The 22,693-nt window shown below is 46.2% G+C and overlaps 1 protein-coding gene across 1 annotated transcript; it reads right to left on the reverse strand.

Annotated features, from left to right (window-relative positions):
- Positions 1-5,248: 5,248 nt before the first annotated feature.
- LOC134488821 (vomeronasal type-2 receptor 26-like) lies at positions 5,249-11,406 on the reverse strand. The gene is made up of 7 exons (XM_063291158.1): positions 11,174-11,406; positions 10,574-10,865; positions 9,416-9,890; positions 9,084-9,283; positions 8,656-8,886; positions 7,503-7,629; positions 5,249-6,231 (listed from the first exon to the last, which is right to left on the reverse strand). The coding sequence occupies exons 1-7, from the start codon at positions 11,404-11,406 to the stop codon at positions 5,249-5,251; spliced, it is 2,541 nt and encodes an 846-aa protein (XP_063147228.1).
- Between the last annotated feature and the right edge of the window lie 11,287 nt (positions 11,407-22,693).

Consider the following 22,693-nt stretch of genomic DNA (forward strand, 5'->3'; position numbering starts at 1 on the left):
GCCAGGGGAGCCAAAAGCCAAAGCCACTCTGTCTTGCTAGGTTTGACTACAAACAGAGCCCCCCACTCCCAACTCCCAAAGCAAGTCCAGAAGGATACCATGGTTGATCCTATCAAAAGCCAACAAGTGCAGGCTGTCAGAGTCAAGCCTGCCTCTGACTCAGAAAGCGAAACCCCTTCTGAGTCAGAGGAGGAAATAGAAACTAACTGGGCTGAAACCAGGAAAACAAAACTCAAAGAGGAGCCAGCAGCACGGGAAGAATCCAAAGCACTGACTGGCCAGGATTTGGGGGAGGATTCGAATTCTCCAAATAGCACATGCCAAAGATGGGCAGAAAAGAAGGCAGCCTGATTGGCTACAGAAGGGTCCAGGCATGTGAAGGATCAGGATAAAAGGCAGACGCGTGAAGAGCGAGCTGCCGGAGAAAACCGATCCTCCAAGCCTGCAGCTTCAGCGGAAGAGTCCTTACCTGCGTCGGAGACCGTGTCTGTTGCCAAAGAGGAACCAGTGCCTTTGCTCCGCTCTCAGAGGACTTGGATCCTGCGTCTGCTGCCACCGAGGATTCTGCATTAGCCATGCCCAGCCATCTCAGCCTTGCATCCAGCCTTGAAACGTTCTCCTGTGCAGCTTCCTGGTGCCTTTGAGTCTCAGTCTGTCATGCGCCGCCTACTACTGAGTAAAACACAGACACTAATTTAGGGAAGATCAGGTTCTGGTTTATTTCAGCATAGTGCATAGCTAGAAAAAGCTGAGAGTGAAGGGAGCGCACCGGTGCGGGGTTTAAATAGCCCGCGCCGGTCAGTGCCCCCCCCCACCTTGGGTTGTGTCATCCCCCCAAGTCCTGCATGCTTCCTTGCCGGTAGGTGAGGGGTCGCGGGGCCCCTGCTGGTGCCCCGGGCTTCGCTCATGATCGTTTTCTTTCTCCGGCCGGTGATTGCTGTCAGCTGGGCGATATCCGTTGCGTTCTGCTGACAGCTTCAGGTGTGCCTCCTGATCCACCCTGTCTTTGTCGTTCTTCCTTCCCCCTTTGTGTTCTAATGGCTGGTTCATCCGGCCGGGGTCGTTCCCTTCTCCTCGGGGTCTGTGTCTGTTGTTGTGCGTGCTTTGCTTATCTTTAAATCCCTTCCTCTGCTTCCTAGGTATTGTCATGTGTGCCGTTGTGCTGATGCCTTCAGCTCAACGGTGCTCATGACACAGTCCCACAATGTGCCTTTGGTGAAGTTCTACCATACTTCGGGTGCTCAGCATTGTTCAGGAGCTTCACACCTATCTGGTTGTGAACTCGTATCCCTGTCTAGCCTTGCTCTGAGTTTCCTGCCTTGCTCCAAGTCTCCAGTCCAGAGAATCCAGCCTAGTCAAGGCCTTCCAGCTGAGTCTAGCCTTGCTCCTGTTGAAAGTCCTGGCAAATCCAGCATGCCTCCTTAGCATGTGAATTACCATGTAAATTGAGTTGTCCCACAATGCAACTCTGAGGAATCTGTTTGTTGCCACTCCCACTTCCTCTCCCTCTCTTCCTCCTCCTTCCACCGATCAAGCAGGCAACATGGGTGCTGCTCTTCTTATGAGGGCCATGTGCTCCGGCCTTGATGAAGAATTCTGCCCCTTTCTTCCATGCAGCTCTTGGCAGCTGTAGGGCTGAGAGTTTAGGGCAAACTATGTATTTAGAAAGAAAAGAAGAACAAAGGAACTTCATCTTTTCCACCAAGATGGATGTTACAGAAGTCAATAAGAAATGCTTTTGCTTATCTTAACCTAATCTGTCTAAGTGTGTGATTCTTTATGCTTGGGAGATCTGAATGTGTAAGATCAATAACCTGTGTTTCTCTGACATGCTCATTGAAGCTATCTAAGATAATTTTCTTTTTCTGTGCCAGCTTCTCAGCTGTGTTATAAGCTCTGCTCCATTTCAGTGGTTCTAGCAGGCCGCTGAATTGGCTTCAACTCCGAGTTCCCGTCCTGTTCCTAGTCTCCAACCTAGTCCAGAGTTCCTAGTCAAGTCCAGCCTCGTTTCCTCATTTCTTGTTTTTGCTTCGAGACTCAAGTTATCGGCTTCCAGTTCAAGACCTGCGTCTTCAGCTGTAGCAGCACCTTGCTCTCCAGTCTCTTCCAGCCTCCCAGTTCCATTAGTCCTGTTCCGTTGCCTCGTTGTGGCCCAGTTGGGCTTGTTGAGCCCAGCTCTTCATAGACCAAGGACTTATTTATTGTAAATAGTTATTTAATAAAGAGTATTTTTGATATTACTCTGCCTGGTTGCATAGTCTGAACAGGACAGAGGTTGAGTTCACAGCTCGCCTCAGCCAGGAGAGGTACAGCAACTAGTAGCCCCACCAACATTTCTGTGATCCCACTGGAGTATGCCAGAGATGTTTGGAGGAGCCCAAGAACAATTCCTGCCTTTCACACCTCAGGGTGAATTATTTATGGCAGGTCGCTGGCATCCATGTTCCTCTCTTCAGGTACTGGGAAAGTTGCCAAGTATGATGAACTGCAAAGTTGCACAGGTGTCTCTCTGAATGCAGGACCTCCTAACAGGCCTTCGGATACTGTCCAGACAGGACCAAAAGTCACCCAAAGGGAACAGTGTTGGTTTGCCTGATAAGACTGGCTTGAGACCTGAACTAGAGCAGCCGTTTCCCAATTCTCCCAGATGTGACTCTTCATGCTCCCTTAAACCTTTTGAGACCCACCACAGAAACCAGGGCTGAATACCCCTAAGTCTCTCCTCTCGCATGGGGGCAGTGGAATCCCAATGTTTTAAAAAAAATTGAAGAAAGAAAGAAAGGTCCCCAACTCATTTTCTGACTCTTTGGGGAACACCACTTTCATGACATTTTCTTGGCAGACTATAGAGCAAGGCGGTTTGCCATTGCCTTCCCCAGTCGTAACTACCTTTCCCACAGCAAGCTGGGTCCTCATTTTACTGACCTTGGAAGGACGGAAGGCTGAGTCGACCTGAGCCGGCTCCCTGAGAAACCAACTTCTGCTGGGATCGAACTCAGGTCATGGGGAGAGCTTCGGTTGCAATACTGCTGCCTACCACTCTGTGCCACACAAAGCTCTTACAAAATTGATTAATTAAAAATAAATTAAGTGGCTGAAATCTTGAGATTTTAAGTAAGACTCTCAAAATCTCATGAGATTCTGAATGGTAACATTTTGAACATTTTAGTTTTTGTATTTCAGATCTTACAACCAACCTTGAGGTGGGGTTAAGTCAGTACAACTAGACTGAATCCCATTTACTTTGTTCTAACTTGCTGTTCTGTTAGAACGTAAATGCAGAGTAAGGTGCCTCTGACTTCATCTTCGATATATAAAGACCAGGTCTGTGCAAATATGCAGTTCAAATATTTAATTCTTATTTGACTGAATGTTTGAATCAGATTTCCAAATTGAATTAGATGGTTCTGAATTGATGCGGTCAATTCCGATGATTCTGTGCACATGCAGGCATGTTCTTCTATAAATCTGATCAATTAAGATCAATCATGGCAAGGCCCAATTAAGATCAATCATGGCAAGGCCCAATTGACTCAATATTCCACATTAAATCAGAAATGTGACTCAATCTGGAATGAAATCCAAATGGAGTTATCACGTGATGGTAGATTGAACTGATCTGTGTACCCCTAAGGAATACGCATAATTCCCTTTACGCCTCCCCCCCCCATATCTGAAATGGTCTAACACTGGGGCCACCCCTGGGAAGACTGTCTTCTGGCCCATGCTCCCTCACGTCTTGTGGGAACAGGACAGTAAGCCGGTCTCCTTTTGATGAGCTGACAGGATTGGCTAATATATTCTGGACAAGATGGCCCTTCATGTAAACTGGATAAATGTATAAGTTGCTTTCCTATTTTCTAGAAACTCCTGTATTCATTACTCTTTTAGCTTCATTCTTTTCTAGCAAATGCCCACTTCAAGAATACTTCCCTGGATGGAATATATTTGGATGAGAAAGAGGAGCTGAAGGCCCAATTTAATATTTTGAGGGGAATGGCATTTCCCAATGAGCCCAACTGGGCTGGGATGTTTGGGAAAGTAGGCCAGAAATGGAATTCATTGACCAGGATGGATGGCTCAGGCAGATGAATCAGGTGGGCACAATCCACTCCCCTAACCTGGCTTCAAGTCAAATTCTAATGCATTCCTGTTTCAAAAACTCCAGATGCGGGAGATATGTCCTGTATGTTCCCGAATATCCAGTGGTGTGTCCCCAGAATCTTAATATGAAACATCCCAGACCTTGGCCCCTTTATTAGAAGTGTTCCTGTGTGAATTGGGTATAGTTTGTAGAAATGCTAACCTGTTTACTTATATTGTACTGTGTATTTTTATTGTTGCTTAGTAACTAAGTTACTATGACAACAAATCACTCTGGGAGAGTCAGAAGGTCAAACTTAAGTAAACACAGGCTGGGGTGTGAAAAGATGACCATATAAGATAAAGCTGCTGATTTGCCTGTGAAAGGAACTTGCCTGGACTTGTTTAGTTTCCTTTTCCACAGCCTTCCTTCCAGTCCGACTCAGAGCGTGTGTGCGTGTATGAGCTTGTAAAGCTTGTGTGCCTATCCAGGATATCTGGATATGAACCTGCTTATGTTTTGTGCCTTCAGTGAATACATTTATTTTTATAGAAATGCCTGGTGTGTGTTTTTTTCTGATCTCTCGGGCCAAACACTTTCCAGAACTCTAAAACTATGAAACATGGTTTCTTTCGCTACCTCAGAGCCTCTGCTCTCCTCTGGGTCCCTTTTCCAAGCCTCTCAGCTTGGCCTTCTCAGTGGTTTATCAGGAAGGAAAGAGAGCAGTTTTCCTGGGAAATTATATCTGGGAGGAGGCTCTGAGCTTGAACCCAACATTCTCCTTCACTTTCTAGAAACATACTGTGCCATTTCCTCATTTTCATAGTCATTTTAAAAGCTTTTCCAAAATTATTAATATATGCATCTCTTGAATCCCTGCCTTAACAACAGGGAAATAAATGCCTCAACAAGACCAAATGGTGTGAATATTGAAAAATATTTTAATATTTCCGTGTTGCCTTCACGGGGGATAATCAGATCAGTCCTCAGTGGTGGGTCAGGAAACACAGCTCCGGCAACTGTAACTTTTCCCCAAAGAGGGCAAAACTGGGCACAGCTGCCTTTGCAGAGTTCTAGATACATTTGGTCATATGCACTTTCCTCAGTGGTGGATGGCATGGAGCACTTCAGACAGATCCACCAAAGTTAACTCTCCCAGAAGATCTAGAGGGAATCCGACTGTGACAAATGACTTTTCAGAGGGTTATGAGAATGGTAGGAGTCTTTTGCATTCCTGTTCAAACTATCTCTAGTTTGTGTCGTTAAGTGCTCCTTTGTATTCAGATCAGGTCGTAACAATATTATGTAGCACTTGGGGATGAAGATGCAGCCCAGCAGGCCAGCACTGGAGGCCAAGATGGAGAAGACCTGCACGGCCACCATGTACTTCCCCTTGGTGCTCAGGTAGGTGGGCACAAAGGAGACCCAGACGCTGCAGAAGACCAGCATGCTGAAGGTGATCAGCTTGGCTTCGTTGAAGGCCCCGGGCAGGTTCCTGGCCAGGAAAGCCACCATGAAGCAGATGGCAGCTAGGAAGCCCATGTAGCCAAGGACACCATAAAACATGGCCACAGAGCCTTCATTGCACTGCCAGACAATCTTCTCTGGCTGGGAGTGCAGGTCAGATTCAGGGAATGGGGGGGAAACTCCCAGCCAGATGATACACATGACAACTTGGAGACCGGAGCAAGAAAGGACAATGGAGTTGGCCAGAGTTTTTCCCAGCCATCTCCTCATGGTGTTCCCAGGATTCGTGGCCAGGAAAGCCAGCACCACTGTGATTGTTTTGGCCAAGACAGAAGAGACGGCAATGGAGAAGATGATGCTGAAGGCGGTTTGTCGGAGCAGGCAGGTGGCCGGTCTTGGACAGCCAATAAAGAGAAGGGAGGTCAAGAAGGAAAGCAGCAGAGAGACCAGGAGGATGTAGGAGAGGTCCCGGTTGTTGGCCTTGGCTATGGGAGTTTCTAAGAATCTGATGAAGATTGCTAAGACCAAGGCTGTGACCAAAGACATGATGAGGGCAAAGGAAGCCAGGATCATCCCCAAGTCTTCTTGGTATGACAGGAAGGTGACCTCCTTGGGGATGCATTTGTCTTGCTCCTTATTTGGATGGTGATCTGCTGGACACCTTCTGCACTGCTCGGCATCTGGGGAGGAGACAGTGAGGAACTTCGTGACCACTGGTATTAAATGTATATAATTATAATACCATGCTCAGTTTGAATATGCAAATAGTTGGTTTGAGCTTGGGATATTGTGCCTCAAAATCCAGGTATGTCAAGCAAGAAGGATGAGTTGTAAACTCTCTAGAAGGAATGAGGAAGGAGAACAGTCTGGATCAACAAAAAGAATGGGTTTTTGCAGCCAAGAATAGAAGCAGGCTGGCTGGAGCTGAGAGGAAGTTCCCAAGCTGGGGAAGAACCTCCAAGGAACTACTGTAGGTCACGCAACAGGTTAATCCCAAGACATTATATCACCCCAGATCCTAGTCAGTGAGAACAGCATTGTCTCAATCTATACTGTTCTTCTTTCTCAGATGAGATTTGGTCGACAACGTTGCAAGGCTATGTTCTGGAGGTGCTGCAGATGGTGCCAAAGACATCTGGCAAAAGGGGGCATCCAAAGAGTCAGGAGGGCGGCTGTGACCGTACAGAGCCCTACCTCTTTTTTACATGCGTTGTGGATTGCCTATAAAAAAGAATCACTTTGGGGGGAGCTGGGTGGTGATGAAATGTGATAAGTAAAAAAGAAGTGGTTCTTCAGCTCTTGGCTTCCCTCCCCCCTCCCCAGAAGCCCTGATTCTGACCATTTTCAGTAGGTTTTCAGCACAATTCAGCCTACTATCAGTGACCTGCAAAGTCCTATTGAGGCCATGCAGGTTTCATGGGGGGAGGACCGGGTGACAGGCCTCCTCAGTGGTAGCTTCATTTTTATGGAGGGCTTCCTCTCCATTGGCATGAATGGCCCCTCCTCCACACGTCTTTGGAAAGCAAGGCAAAGCTGCAGTTTTCTGGAGGGTGTTTAGCTCTTCAGTGAAGTGAACGGTGCCTTTGATGTCTTTGCGTTGCTGATGACTATTATTTAAAAGGCTATTAAATATATTCTTTTCAATATATTAAACCCTATTTCAAAGGTTACCAGATTTCGGTGGAATAAATATCGACAACCACTCAATATTAGAAAGAACTACAAACACTAACTCTTGCTTCCATCTCATGTTCCTCTAGTGGTCTGCAACCTAGATCTCTTGGCTTTCCTCCATTTACCTAATAACTGGCTTTCTGTCCATCCTCCATGAGACCTTTGTCCAACGCTTGCAAGCCTGTTTCTGAACAACCCTGAATGGAAATGCTTCAGGGACTCTTCTCCCCATCCTTCCAGTCCTCCCCATCCATCCAGTCCCCCTGGCATCTCCTACCTTCCTGAGTGGAGATGGAGCCTTCTGCACACAAGACACACCCATAGCAGCAAAGAGGCCTTCCTTCTAGGACCACCTTGGCTTGGCCGGGGCGACAGCTTTCGGTACACCTGGAGCGAGGAAGGGACTGAGGCCAAAGAGAAGGAACGTCAATCGTAGATGATTAGGTGTCGCCAAAGTCATCAGACAAAAATCTACTGCATGGGTCTGCTTATCCCTGGGCTGTTTCTCTTTCGGTCAGGGAAGAGTACTTGTCAGGGGTAGTGGGTTTTTTTTTAAGATTATACCCAGCTAAGTGGAAAAGGTTCGTACGTTATCCAGATGTAACATGAAGTGGCACGTTCCTGTTTGGTTCAAGGAGGGCCTGCGTAGTCCCCTGTCAACAAAGATTCGAAGAGACCTGCCCTGAGGAGGGCTTTGCAACAGATGACTTCTCAAGTCCACATCCAGCTCTTGGGTTCAATGATTAAGGAAGAGGCAGGGCTGGGTGGGGCAGGACAAAGGTGTGAAAGCAATGCCTGATACGGGGAAGGATGGTCAGCCATCCTAGGAGAACCAGTGGGGCTTCCTGAGAGGAGGCAGGAAGAAGATCCAGGAAAAAACATACTCCTGGCCTCTTCAGCTGGACCATCGTAAATTGCTGGAAGTTTCTCTCACAAGCTGTGCCGCTGGGCAAGCGTTAGGTGGTTTTCATTGGGAATAGACATTAATGAGAGATTTTTCAGTAGCTATGGCTATGCTTAGATTCGCTCATTATATGAAACCAGGGAGTTTTTGATCATGGTGGTTGAATTAACCACCATTGGCAAGGTTTGTCCCTGTGGTTTATCCATTTGCTAGGCCAGGTGACAGAGAGGTTCAAGTCTACCCCAATGGGAGAAACTTCTGGAATAAAGGTGGACTAAAAACGAAATGATGAGTACATTAGTTAATAAACCACAGTAACGGGTTTACCAATAAGGTAATCCAAATCAAATCAACCATAGACCTCTTGACCATGGAGTCCCATTCAGTGACCCAGTAATGTCATTAGGAAAGATGGTGATCCCAAGCAATCCTTCATCCCACCGCCACCCACTGTCCCTCCATTTCACAACTGGTTGGAAGAACAGAAGAGAGATTGGAGGGCATTAGATGAACAGTCTCAGCTCACCTGGTTAAACCGCTGGGACCAATTTGTGGCCTCCTGGTCAAGGATGAATTCCAGATCCTGCGACCCCCATGGTCTATCTATCCTCCCAAACTTCACTGCCCCAAAAGACTGATTGGGAAAGGGCACCCAATTCACGCTATCAAATTTGGCAGCGAGGTCCCCTTTCTCATCCAGATACACTCCATCCATGCAAGTATTGTAGAAGTGGGCATCTCCCAGGAAAGAATGAAGCTACAATGGCAGAGAAATGAACAACATGAGAAAAGAGGAAACCAAAGGATGTTTGACAAGTACACTTGACACCATGCCCTGTAAACTCTTGTCCAGGAGTCACCAAATAGGAGGTGGAGTGGGGGATTCCCTGCCCGTCTAAGACATCTGCCCAGCCTGAAGGCTCACCTTCAGGATTTCTGATGGACACCAAATACCTGCCACGTCTGAAGGACCAGCCTGTGATCCCTTTCCTTCTTGGCTTTCCACTTGGACCTGGATAAGTAGGCAGCGTGTGAAGCCCGAGCAACTGCCCAGGCAAGGTTGTAAATACCATAGCTGTCCAGAGAGAGGGTTTTTTCCAGCACCTCTTCTGGCAGGGTCTCCAGATCCTCTTTCTCCCGGCACCTCATCCGTCCTTTCACAGAGGAAAAGAGTTTAGAATACAAGCAATCAAAGGCCTTCCTGCCAAAATCTTGCATAGGAAGAAAAAATGTTTCATAAACATACTGTGGTCTTTTTTCAGCATGGATTAAGAAAGAGAAAAAACCCTGGAGATGCTGGGGAGACAGGATTTTGTAGGATAAGTTCAGGGTGAGGTCCCACATTGCTGTGCTCACCCAAATTTTCCCCACAAGGGACCTCACATGAGTTTCAGTATAATGTTGCAACACGATTATTGAACTGTAGAAGTAGCAAGATTCCCCATAGTAAATGAAAACACTGACGTGATTCCACATGGTAGATGGTTCCTTGGACGGCAGTCCCATTTTCCAGGGCAACGTTGGGATGCTCACGGAGAAGGCCACGCAAATTGTGCTCCTGGTTAATATGGGGTTCAAAGTCTGTAGGAATCTTTCTCCGTTTTCAGTGTCTGGTGCAAGGAGACCGACCCAGTTCCACCCAAAATGGTGGAGCAATTTGGCAATGCCCCAATACAAGTAATCTTCTTTGGGGACCAACCGGTAGATGAAGGGGAACCGAGTCTTATCATTCAGAGTCTCAGACACAAAACCGTAACTGACCTAGTAAGAAAAAGAATGGAAATATTTTGAGGCTGGAGTCTGGAGGGTTTGATCTTTTGATGGAAGATCATTAATACACAGACACAGATCCGTAGAGATGTTTAACCAGAGTCTCAGTGGGCCATCTCTCCCAGATGCTGGAGTAATTGATTTCTGCACTAGGAAGGGCGATGGAGCAGATGATGTCAAGGTCCAATTCACCTCTTGCAATGCATGAACCAGAAGAGTTCACTCATGGGAAAAGGAGGTCCACAGTGGAAGAGACTGCCTCGTGGGTTGGTGGACGTTCCTTTGCTGGAGCTATTTCTGCAGCGGCTAGATGGTAATCTTTTGGGGATGCTGTTAGAGTGGATTCCTGTATTGGGCAGAGCTTGGACTATGTGATCTGCCAGACCCCTCCCAAACCTTCCATTCTGTGCTTCTGAGATTCTAAGGGATTGTCGGGATAACTTCCCTAGATGTGCCCAAGGAATGAAGATCAGGAGATGAGCATCCTTCACTTTTCAAGGGCAATCAAAGGCAGGGGAGACATTGAGCTCCAGTGCCCTCTCTGACATGAGTGCCCTAATGTTTTAATGGCCGGGACACCTTAAATGCCTAGACAACTCCCTGGTGAGGACACATGGATGGTCATGGCATCTTCCTGGGCCAGGCTTGGCTTGTGTCCCCATCCCAATTCATACCTGTGGCATTTTGTAGAGGCTGGACAAGGTGGAAATCTGCTCAGAAATGTCAGACTCAGCCCCTTCAATCACAGCCAGCAACCTCTTTTCTCTCCCACACCTGTAGTTTGGAACATTTGCCTCTCCGGTGGAGAGCAAGTCTGCCAGGGCATCAGAGGTCATTCGTGCGTCATAATAGTTCTCATAGATGTCATAACCCAGGGTGACATTGGGCAAAACCCAGGGATTCCGGTTGATCTCTTGAATGGCAAAAAGAAAGGACAGAAGGAACCAGTATGAATTGTCGCCTTTCCTGCATAAAACAACAAAAGGACAACATACCTTTAATATTCATTCCGTGTTTCAGCAGATCTTGCACTTCAGCAGGATGTTCGACTAGATAAGTTTGGAGACCCATTTGAACTGTATCCTTACTGCTAATATTAATACTAATACTAGTAATAATAATATGGTCTCTGTTTTTTTCTCCCAGAAGCAAAAGAGACAAAATAGATGAAGAAATTTCCCTGAGGATTGTTCAGTGTGCAGAGGAGTATTGGGTGCCCTTGAATGCTGGTTCCATGCAAAATAGTACAAAAGGCACCCCAGGGATGTACTTACCAAGCCAGTTGGTTAAAGAGAGGCTCCTGGAAGGTGTCTGGCCAAATCAGACCTGCTCTTAGAGGGACAATCCCACCAAGGAAGAGATGGCCTGGGTGGTAATAATTGTACACCCCATCCCGATCCTTGGTGAAATCGAGGGGACATTTTCTCCCACTGGCTTTGCTGGGCAGCAGCAGCAGCAGCAACAGCAGGAGAAGCAGCTTTGTTCTCATGGCAAAACTTGGCAGCATGTCAGGAAACAGAGCTCCCTCCAGAAAAGGTGGAGTGCTTTACAGGCAAGCCATGATCTGACATGTCTCTGTTCCCTCCAAATCTCCGTCTGAACACTTTGGCTCGAGAGGAAGCATTTATCTGGGCATCTGCCTTGCCAGGCAAGATTCAAGTAGGAGTTGCAGCAGGTGGCTCTCCACGTTCAGGGATTCAGGGATGACGATTGGGTCAAATCCCTTGAGGTGTGGAGGAGAGCAAGGACCATGATTTTCACAATTATGAGGCAGCGAAGTAGCCGTGGCTCCAGGAGCAGGTGCAGGGGTGGAGGAAACCTGGTCTGAACTGCCCACCAACGCAACAAAGATTGGGAAGCTCTGAAACTTTAGAGATGGTTTTCAATGCTTTCCTTTCCCCCCACATTCATTGTCTTACCTCTCATGCCATTAAAACACCCCACGAAGCACCTGTAGAGGTCATGTCCCCATCTCCTTGCCTCCATCTCATCACCTGTCCATGGTTGAGGTGCTTAAATTTTGTCAAAAGTTATCAGCCCCACAAGATGGATCAAACCAGGCAATCAGCTCTCCAGGAAGGCTAACTACTTTGATTGAGATTGGCTCCAATCACAGAACCTTGCAGGCCTGATTTGCTCAATCTCCTTCTCCTTCTTATACTCCCGTGAATTAGGAGACTTGTGTCTGACCTGCTTCCAAATCTTGTCTCGTTGCTCTGGACTTAACAAATGCTTCAGCCCCTTTTGCCTGGGCAACTGTTTGTTATTTCTGGGTACTGTTTGATAATTCTTTTTCTGTGCCAGCTTCGAAGCTGTGTTACGCTCTGCTCCATTTTGGTGGTTCTAGCAGGCCGCTGAATTGGCCTCACTTCCCTTCTTATACTCCCATGAATTAGGGAGACATGCGTCTGACCTGTTTCCAAATGTTATCTCGTTGCTCTGCTTGCAGGTCTGCCAAAAGGAAAGGGAGACCGTTAATCCCCAAGCCCAAGAAGAAGAGGAAAGTGGAAATCAGGTGGCTCATGTGACATCCCACAAGCGCAATAGAGATGCATTTACTAGAAAGACCCCCTTATGCTTATGAGACGATGCTGAGTTGACCCCTGATAATTCCAACACCCCTTCTCAAGTTAGCATGTCCCAGAGTCCACAAGGTTCAACTTCTGCAGTTATTGGTAACTGATCCTCAGCAATGGTTTCGTGAGAATCTCTGCAGTCATGTTTCTTGTGGGACAATAGTCTAGTCTGACTATTCCTTGCTCTTGCAAGCCCTTTACTACATGATACTTAACATCAATGTGTTTAGTTCTCCCATTAACCTTTTCTGACTGTGAGAGTCGAATGCAACTTTGGTTCTCTTTGTCGACCTGAATAGCGGTAGCTTCCTCTATTCCCATGTCTTCAGGCAGTAGCTTGAGCCATGAAACGTCTTTGCATGTTTTGCTGCTGACACATACTCCGCCTCTGTGGATCAATGTGCAACTGTAGCTTGCTTACGGCTTCCCCAGCTTACTGCTCCACCCCCATAGAAAAATACATACCCACTAGTGGATTTACGGTCAGTAATGTCTTCTGCCCAATCTGCATCTGTAAACCCCACTAGTTTTGGATTATCAGTGGCTGGTAGCTTTAATTTCAGGTGCAGAGTCCCCTTTAGGTACCTCCCCACCCACTTAGCACCAGTCCAGTCTCTCTGGGTGGATGTGCTAGTTTTTCTGCATAGCTGTTTCCTGCAGCTGCTATGTCTGGCCTAGTAGTGGCTAGATACACACACTTACCTATGGCCCTTTTATAGCCATTGTTCTCAGGTAGACGTTCACCAGGTTCCTGTTGCTTGTGGAAACCGTTTCCATTGGTGTTGGCATCGGATTGGCATTTTGCAGTCCTAAGCTCTCCAACCGTTCTGGGATCTTCTGCTTCTGGCTCAGAAGAAAGCTTCCATCTTCTTCTTTTTCAATCTGTATCCCCAGGTAGTAGCTGGCATTGCCCGGATGCTTGACTTCTACTTCTTTGTTCAGGTTGGACACGATTTCATCAAACTCCCTTTTGCTATTATGGCAAATCATCAAATCATCCACATAACAAAGAATGCACACCTCTCTGTCCTTTCTACGTCTTGTGTAGAGACAGGGATCAGCTTTGCCCGGGACAAAACCCTGCTTAAGAAGTCCTTGGCTCAACTTCTCATTCCCTGCTCTTGCTGCTTGCTTCAGGCCATCAAGCCCCTTCTGGAGCTTGCAGACAAGTTGCTGTGTCTTGGGGTCGGTGAAGCCTGGAGGTTGCGGCATGGACAGTTCTTCCTCCATCTCTCCATGTAGAAATGCAGTCTTTACTTCGAGGTGTTCAACACTCACGTTCCTGGAAGCTGCTAGACTCAGGAGCATTCTGATTGTGGTATGTTTTACAACGGGAGCAAAACATGTTTTTGCAAATAGCCTTTTGCAACTAGCCTAGCTTTGTGTCTTTGTAGTTCTCCATTTTCATCTTGTTTCGCTTCGGAAACCCATTTGCATCCTGTGGCTTTCTTGTCTTTTGGTAGTTTTGTCAAAGTCCATGTTTTGTTCTTGCGTAGAGCCTCTAGCTCTTCTTCCACTTGCTTGCTTCATCTGGTGGCATTTGCTGGACTTCATTCCAAGATGCAGGTTCTTTCGGTAATGATGACCTTGCGAGGTAGGGGAGTCTCTCGGCTGGAACTCATGTGTTAGGTCATGATGAGGTCTTGGAGCAGGTTCAGGAGTGGCACTTGGTGGTTCAACCCCTTCTGCATCCTCGGCCTCATCATCTGACCCTGGTGGAGTTTCTGCCTGGGCTTCTATCTCCCTCTGGGTCAGTGTGGTGGTTGTGTCTTTGAGTGTTGGGCTAAACATCTCAAGCTGGTAATTTCTGTGCAGTCATCATCAGCATCACTGTGGTAGCCTCTCTCTCCTTCATCAAAGTACACCACTCTGCATGTGCTTACTTTTCCTGTCTTCGGGTTGAGGATTCTGTATCCCTTGCTTCCTGGAGCATACCCGATCATGATGCCTTCTTCAGCTCTGGGGTCTAGTTTGGATCTTTTCTCCTTTGGTATGTGCACATAAGCCAAAAGGAAATGGAGATCGTTAATCCCCAAGCTCAAGAAGAAGGAGAAAGTGGAAATCAGATGACCCATGTGACATGCCACAAGCACAACAGAGATGTGTTTACTAGAAAGACTCCCTTATGCTTATGAGATAATGCTGAGTTGATCCCTGATAATTCCAACAGAATCAAGGCATTTGGCCTGGGTGTCTTCAGAAGCACTGGAGAAGTGGGATGTGATCCTCTGCTCAACTGGAAATAGCCTTCTTAGCTCTGTTCCTTCCAAAGCTGGCCCCAAACTGTAGAAATCTCCTGAGGTCTTCTAAGCTACTCTCAAAATGCATCTTCTGAGGACCAGACAATGCAATCAGTGTGTAAAACAATGCTTAGTATAGAAAGATGGTAAATATATCGTAAACCCCCATCTGCTTTCTTTTCAGATTCAGACTACTGCAACAAATGTCCAGATGATCAGTACTCCAATGAAGGTCGAGATCAATGTCTCCCCAAGATTACAACCTTCTTGTCCTACAAAGAACTTTTAGGGATCATCCTGATGTTCCTTGCTCTATTCCTGACTTTGACCACAGAGTTTGTGCTAGCAATCTTCCTCAAATACCTAGCAACTCCAATAATCAAAGCCAATAACCGGGACCTCTTCGACATCCTCCTTGTTTCTCTCCTGCTCTCCTTCCCCTCTGCCTTCCTTTTCACTGGCCAGCCAAGCAAAGTCACCTGCCTCCTCCAGCAAACAACCTTCAGTGTTATCTTCTCAATCGCTGTCTCTTCTGTCTTGGCCGAAACAGTCACAGTGGTGCTGGCCTTCTTGGCCACAAAGCCAGGGAGCAAAGTGAGGAGATGGCTGGGGAAGACCTTGGCCAACTCCATTATTATTTCTTCTTCTGGTATGCAAGTGGTCATCTGCACATTCTGGCTGGGAACCTCTTCTCCATTTCCTGAGTCTGACATGCAGTCCCAGCCTGGAGAGATCATCCTGCAATGCAACAAAGGCTCAGTTGCCATGTTTTATGGTGCCCTGGGCTACATGGGCTTCCTAGCTGCTGTCTGCTTCATGGTGGCTTTCCTGGCCAGGAACCTGCCCAGGGCCTTCAACAAAGCCGAGCTGATCACCTTCAGCATGCTGGTCTTCTGCAGCGTCTGGGTCTCCTTTGTGCCCACCTACCTGAGCACCAAGGGTAAGTATATGGTGGCCGTGCAGGTCTTCTCCATCTTGGCCTCCAGTGCTGGCCTGCTGGGCTGCATCTTCATCCCCAAGTGCTACATTATCATTCTGAGACCAGATCTAAATAGAAAGGAGCAGCTAACAGCCAAATCTAATGATGGCTTGAAAGTGAGGGCGAAATAGTGTTAGTATCTGACATGCATGGATTAACCAGAATGTGACTTCCACAAGATAGTCATCACTCTTTTTTAGGGGTGGAGAATTGAATATGAACTGGGCACTTAGCATAGACATGCCCAGGCTCCTGCTGGTTTCATCCAAATGCCAGAGGCAGCATGGCACCGTTGCATTGCAAGATCCGCTCCTTTTGCACAGGCATGCAAAGGAGCCTTCTGCTTTTTTCAGACTCACCCCTTTCCCCTTCCCAATGGAGATTGTTAATCCCCAAGCCCAAGAAGGAGGAGGAAGTGGAAATCAGGTGACCCATGTGTCATCCCACAAGCACAATAGAGATGTGTTTACTAGATAGACCCCCTCATGCTTATGAGACAATGCTGAGTTGATCCCTGATAATTCCAGCACTGTTCACATAGTTTTCTTTTCATTCACTGCTCTGAGTATGTGCCTGATGGGGAGTGCAAACTTTCAAAATCCATTCATCCATTTATTAATTTATACATATACTAACCTCTGACAGAAAGTAATCCATGTCCAAATCCATAAGCTGGTTATAGATAATTTAGATTTTTGATTGATTAATCAAATTTATCACCACCCATCTCCCAAAAGGGACCCTGGGCAGTTTACAATAAACATAAATAAAAATATAAAAATATAATACACAATAAAATAAATATGATAAAATCTTCGATGGCTGGAAGTTCTTTGTGATTGGCAAGCAGAGCAGGGTCCTTCTAAGAAACTAACCATCCCCAGGAATGGCTAATCTCTCCTGCCCCAGGCATAATTACAGAACCAGGTCTTTAGCTGTTTCCTAAAGTCCAGGAGGGAGGGAGCCAATCTCACTTCCAGGGGAAGGGTATTCCAAAGGTCAGGGGCTGTTGCAGAGAAGGCCCACCTCCTGGACCCCGCCAGATGGAATTCTCTTGCAGACGGGGTCCGTAGCATGCCCTCTCTGCACAACCGGGTGGGATGGGTTGATGTGATGGGGAGAAGACGGTCCCTTAGGTAATCTGGACTCGTGCCATATAGGGCTTTAAAGGTGATAACCAACACCTTGAATTGGACCCAGAAGCATACTGGCAACCAATGCAGCTCACGGAGCAAAGGAGTGACGAGTGCTGATCTTGGGAAAGCCAAGATCGCCCGCACGGCTGCATTTTGCACCAGCTGTAGCTTCCGGATACACGTCAAGGGTAGCCCCATGTAGAGCGCATTACAGTACTCTATATGAGAGATAACCAGGGCATGAGTGACCGTTCAAAGGGCCTCTCGCTCCAGGAAGGGGCGTAAATGGCGCGCAACATGAAGTGGCTAGCCACGGCTGCCACCTGCTCTTCGAGCAGGAGCTGTGAATTCAGGAGGACCCCCAATTTATGCACCGGGTCTGTCGGTTTCATGAATAACCTGGCCCCGTGCCATTCTGGGCCTTAAAAGTGATAACTGGCCCCTTGATTTGCACAGAAAAAATATTAGAAGCCAGTGCAGCTTGTGCAGCAGTGGGGTAATACAAGCACCACATATGTTAATTCACTGTGGTATTCTGAACCAGTTCTACTTTCCAGATGGTCTTTACGGGCAGCCCCATATAAGGCGCATGGCAGGAATCCAACTGGGAAGGGACCAAGCCATGAGTGACTGTGCTACCTGTCAAGGGTCCACCATGACACCACTCTGGACCCAGGGGAGCCAAACGCCAAAGCCACTCTGTCTTGCTAGGTTGAGTTAACTCAGTGCTCCCCAGTCCCAACTTCCGAAGCAAGTCCAGAAGGATACCATGTTTTTTCATTATTCAGCTTTATTGATTTTCAAAGTATAGATAAAATACCAAACAGAGAGTATAGAAAGGTTAGAATACAGAACTACAGAAAAAAGGAAAAAGTATAAAGGTGCTTATAGTTAGAAAACTGAAACAGAAAGTAGCTTCCAACTATCTCCAGTACAGATATATATATATAAATTTCATATATAATCTCTTACCATTAATTAAACCTTAATAACATTATTTCCTTCAGCAAAGGATCGTTACCTTGTTGTGGTGCTGGAGCTTGAGCACCTCAATGATGCCATGAGCTAAACCGTAAAGGGCCACCCAAGACGGGAAGGTCATGACAGAGAGGTCAGACAAAATGCGATCCCTGGGGAAGGTCATGGCAACCCACCCCAGTATTCTTGCCTTGAAAACTAAATGGATCGGTACAACCAGAGATATGTTGGTATACCATCGGAAGATGAGACCCCCAGGTCGGAAGATGGTCAAAATGCTACTGGGGAGGAACAGAGGATGAGTTCAACCAGCCCCAGACGTGATGACGCAGCTATCTCAAAGCTGAAAGGATGGCTAGCGGCCGACGGTGCTCGTGGTGAACGGCGAATCCGATGTTCTAAGGATCAACACACCATTGGAACCTGGAATGTAAGATCAATGAGCCAGGGCAAATTGCATGTGGTTATTGGTGAGATGTCAAGATTAAAGATTGACATTTTGGGCATCAGTGAACTGAAATGGACTCAAATGGGCCACTTCACATCAAATGACCACCAGATCTACTACTGTGGACAAGAGGACCACAGAAGAAATGGAGTAGCCTTCATAATTAATAGTCAAGTGGCTAAAGCAGTGCTTGGATACAATCCCAAAAATGATAGAATGATCGCAATTCGAATTCAGGGCAAGCCATCTAACATCACAGTGATCCAAATATACACCCCAACCATAGACGCTGAAGAAGCTGAAGTAGAGCAGTTCTATGAGGATCTGCAGCACCTACTGGACAACACGCCTAAAAGAGATGTTATTTTCATCACGGGAGACTGGAATGCTAAGGTGTGCAGTCAAATGACACCTGGAATTACAGGTAAGCATGGCCTGGGAGAACAAAACGAAGCAGGACATAGCCTGATAGAATTTTGCCAAGACAACTCACTCTGCATAACAAACACTCTCTTCCAACCACCTAAGAGACGGCTTTATACATGGACTTCACCAGATGGACAACACCGAAATCAGATTGACTACATCCTTTGCAGCCAAAGGTGGCAGACATCTATTGTTGTTTATTCGTTCAGTCGCTTCCGACTCTTCGTGACTTCATGGACCAGCCCACGCCAGAGCTTCCTGTCGGTCGTCAACACCCCCAGCTCCCCCAGGGACGAGTCCGTCACCTCTAGAATATCATCCATCCACCTTGCCCTTGGTCGGCCCCTCTTCCTTTTGCCCTCCACTCTTCCTAGCATCAGCATCTTCTCCAGGGTGTCCTGTCTTCTCATGATGTGGCCAAAGTATTTCAGTTTTGCCTTGAATATCATTCCCTCAAGTGAGCAGTCTGGCTTTATTTCCTGGAGGATGGACTGGTTTGATCTTCCTGCAGTCCAAGGCACTCTCAGAATTTTCCTCCAACACCACAGTTCAAAAGCATCGATCTTCCTTCACTCAGCCTTCCTTATGGTCGAGCTCTCGCAGCCATATGTTACTACGGGGAACACCATTGCTTTAACTATGTGGACCTTTGGTGTCAGTGTGATGTCTCTGCTCTTAAGTATTTTATCGAGATTTGTCATTGCTCTTCTCCGAAGGATTAAGCGTCTTCTGATTTCCTGACTGCAGTCGGCATCTGCAGTAATCTTCGCACCTAGGAATACAAAGTCTGTCACTGCTTCTACATTTTCTCCCTCTATTTGCCAGTTATCAATCAAGCTGGTTGCCATAATCTTGGTTTTTTTGAGGTTTAGCTGCAAGCCAGCTTTTGCACTTTCTTCTTTCATCTTCATCATAAGGCTCCTCAGTTCCTCTTCACTTTCAACCATCAAAGTGGTATCATCTGCATATCTGAGATTGTTAATGTTTCTTCCAGTGATTTTAACTCCAGCCTTGGATTCCTCAAGGCCAGCTTGTCGCATGATGTGTTCTGCGTACAAGTTGAATAGGTAGGGTGAGGGTATACAGCCCTGCCGTACTCCTAAGAGACAGCTTTATACATGGACTTCACCAGATGGACAACACCGAAATCAGATTGACTACATCCTTTGCAGCCAAAGGTGGTGGACATCTATACAGTCGGTAAAAACAAGACCTGGAGCTGACTGTAGTTCAGATCACGAACTTCTTATTGCACAATTTAGGGTCAGTCTAAAGAGATTAGGGAAGACCCACAGATCAGCTAGATATAAGCTCACTAATATCCCTAAGGAATATGCAGTTGAGGTGAAGAATAGATTTAAGGGACTGGACTTAGTAGATAGGGTCCCAGAAGAACTCTGGACAGAAGTTCACAACATTGTTCAAGAGGCGGCAACAAAATACATCCCAAAGAAAGAGAAAACCAAGAAGGCAAAATGGCTGTGTGCTGAGACACTAGAAGTAGCTCAAGAAAGAAGGAAAGCAAAAGGCAACAGTGATAGGGGGAGATATGCTCAATTAAATGCAAAATTCCAGAGGTTAGCCAGAAGAGATAAGGAATTATTTTTAAACAAGCAATGCGCAGAAGTGGAAGAAGACAATAGAATAGGAAGGACAAGAGACCTCTTCCAGAAAATTAGAAACATCGGAAGTAAATTCCAGGCCAAAATGGGTATGATCAAAAACAAAGATGGCAAGGACCTAACAGAAGAAGAAGAGATCAAGAAAAGGTGGCAAGAATATACAGAAGACCTGTATAGGAAGGATAACAATATCAGGGATAGCTTTGACGGTGTGGTCAGTGAGCTAGAGCCAGACATCCTGAAGAGTGAGGTTGAATGGGCCTTAGGAAGCATTGCTAATAACAAGGCAGCAGGAGACGATGGCATCCCAGCTGAACTGTTCAAAATCTTGCAAGATGATGCTGTCAAGGTAATGCATGCTATATGCCAGCAAATTTCGAAAACACAAGAATGGCCATCAGAGTGGAAAAAATCAACTTATATTCCCATACCAAAAAAGGGGAACACTAAAGAATGTTCCAACTATCGAACAGTGGCACTCATTCCACATGCCAGTAAGGTAATGCTCAAGATCCTGTAAGGTAGACTTCAGCAATTCATGGAGCGAGAATTGCCAGATGTACAAGCTGGGTTTAGAAAAGGCAGAGGAACTAGGGACCAAATTGCCAATATCCGCTGGATAATGGAAAAAGCCAGGGAGTTTCAGAAAAACATCTATTTCTGTTTTATCGACTATTCTAAAGCCTTTGACTGTGTGGACCATAACAAATTGTGGCAAGTTCTTAGCGGTATCGGGATACCAAGTCATCTTGTCTGCCTCCTGAAGAAGCTGTATAACGACCAAGTAGCAACAGTAATAACAGACCACGGAACAACGGACTGGTTTAACATTGGGAAAGGAGTAAGGCAGGGCTGTATACTCTCACCCTACCTATTCAACTTGTACGCAGAACACATCATGCGACGTGCTGGGCTTGAGGAATCCAAGGCTGGAGTAAAAATCGCTGGAAGAAACATTAACAATCTCAGATATGCAGATGATACCACTTTGATGGCTGAAAGTGAAGAGGAACTGAGGAGCCTTATGATGAAGGTGAAAGAAGAAAGTGCAAAAGCTGGCTTGCAGCTGAACCTCAAAAAAACCAAGATTATGGCAACCAGCTTGATTCATAACTGGCAAATAGAGGGAGAAAATGTAGAAGCAGTGAAAGACTTTGTATTCCTATGTGCGAAGATTACTGCAGATGCTGACTGCAGTCAGGAAATCAGAAGACGCTTAATCCTTGGGAGAAGAGCAATGACAAATCTCGATAAAATAGTTAAGGGCAGAGACATCACACTGACAACAAAGGTCCGCATCGTTAAAGCAATGGTGTTCCCCGTAGTAACATATGGCTGCGAGAGCTGGACCATAAGGAAGGCTGAGAGAAGGAAGATTGATGCTTTTGAACTGGGGTGTTGGAGGAAAATTCTGAGAGTGCCTTGGACTGCAAGAAGATCCAACCAGTCCATCCTCCAGGAAATAAAGCCAGACTGCTCACTTGAGGGAACGATATTAAAGGCAAAACTGAAATACTTTGGCCACCTCATGAGAAGACAGGACACCCTGGAGAAGATGCTGATGCTAGGGAGAGTGGAGGGGAAAAGGAAGAGGGGCCGACCAAGGGCAAGGTGGATGGATGATATTCTAGAGGTGACGGACTCATCCCTGGGGTAGCTGGGGGTGTTGACGACCGACAGGAAGCTCTGGCGTGGGCTGGTCCATGAAGTCACAAAGAGTCGGAAGCAACTAAACGAATAAACAACAAACATTATTTCTATCAATATAATCCTAAAAACAATACTTCATCTTTTTCTAACACAAGCAAGTAGTCTAAAAGCGGTTGTAAGTGGAAATAAATCCAGATAAAGTATTTTCTCTTATTAATGCCGTTAACTTAGCCATTTGGCCAAATCCATTAATTTAACAATCCAATCTCCCACTGTAGGGATTGGTGGATCCTTCCGTCATTGGACATGTAAGAGTCTCGTTGCTGTCATCATATATGAACGCAAAGTCCCATATCGCTTCTCAAGATCCTTCTCCATCAAACCTAGAAGAAACAATTCTGGTTTTTTCTGTAAATCCACTTTAGGAATCTTTTGAATAGTAATACATATTTGATCCCAATTATTATTATTTTTTTTTGCTTTCTCAGATGTCCACAAGAGATGATAGAAAGTTCCTTCACCCTGTAAACATTTCCAACAAATACTCATTAGTCCAGGGAACATTTTTGACAGTTTACCAGGAGTTACAAACCAATGAGACATCATTTTATACAAATTCTCTTTTAAATTATAATTCAGAGTGAACTTCCAGCCTTTTTTGCACATGTTTTCCCATTGTTCCAACATGATATGATATCCAAACTTCTAGCCATCTTCTAGATTCATCTGCAACAACAAT

The sequence above is a fragment of the Candoia aspera genome, chromosome 2, assembly GCF_035149785.1.
Source record: "Candoia aspera isolate rCanAsp1 chromosome 2, rCanAsp1.hap2, whole genome shotgun sequence".
NCBI lineage: Eukaryota > Metazoa > Chordata > Lepidosauria > Squamata > Boidae > Candoia > Candoia aspera.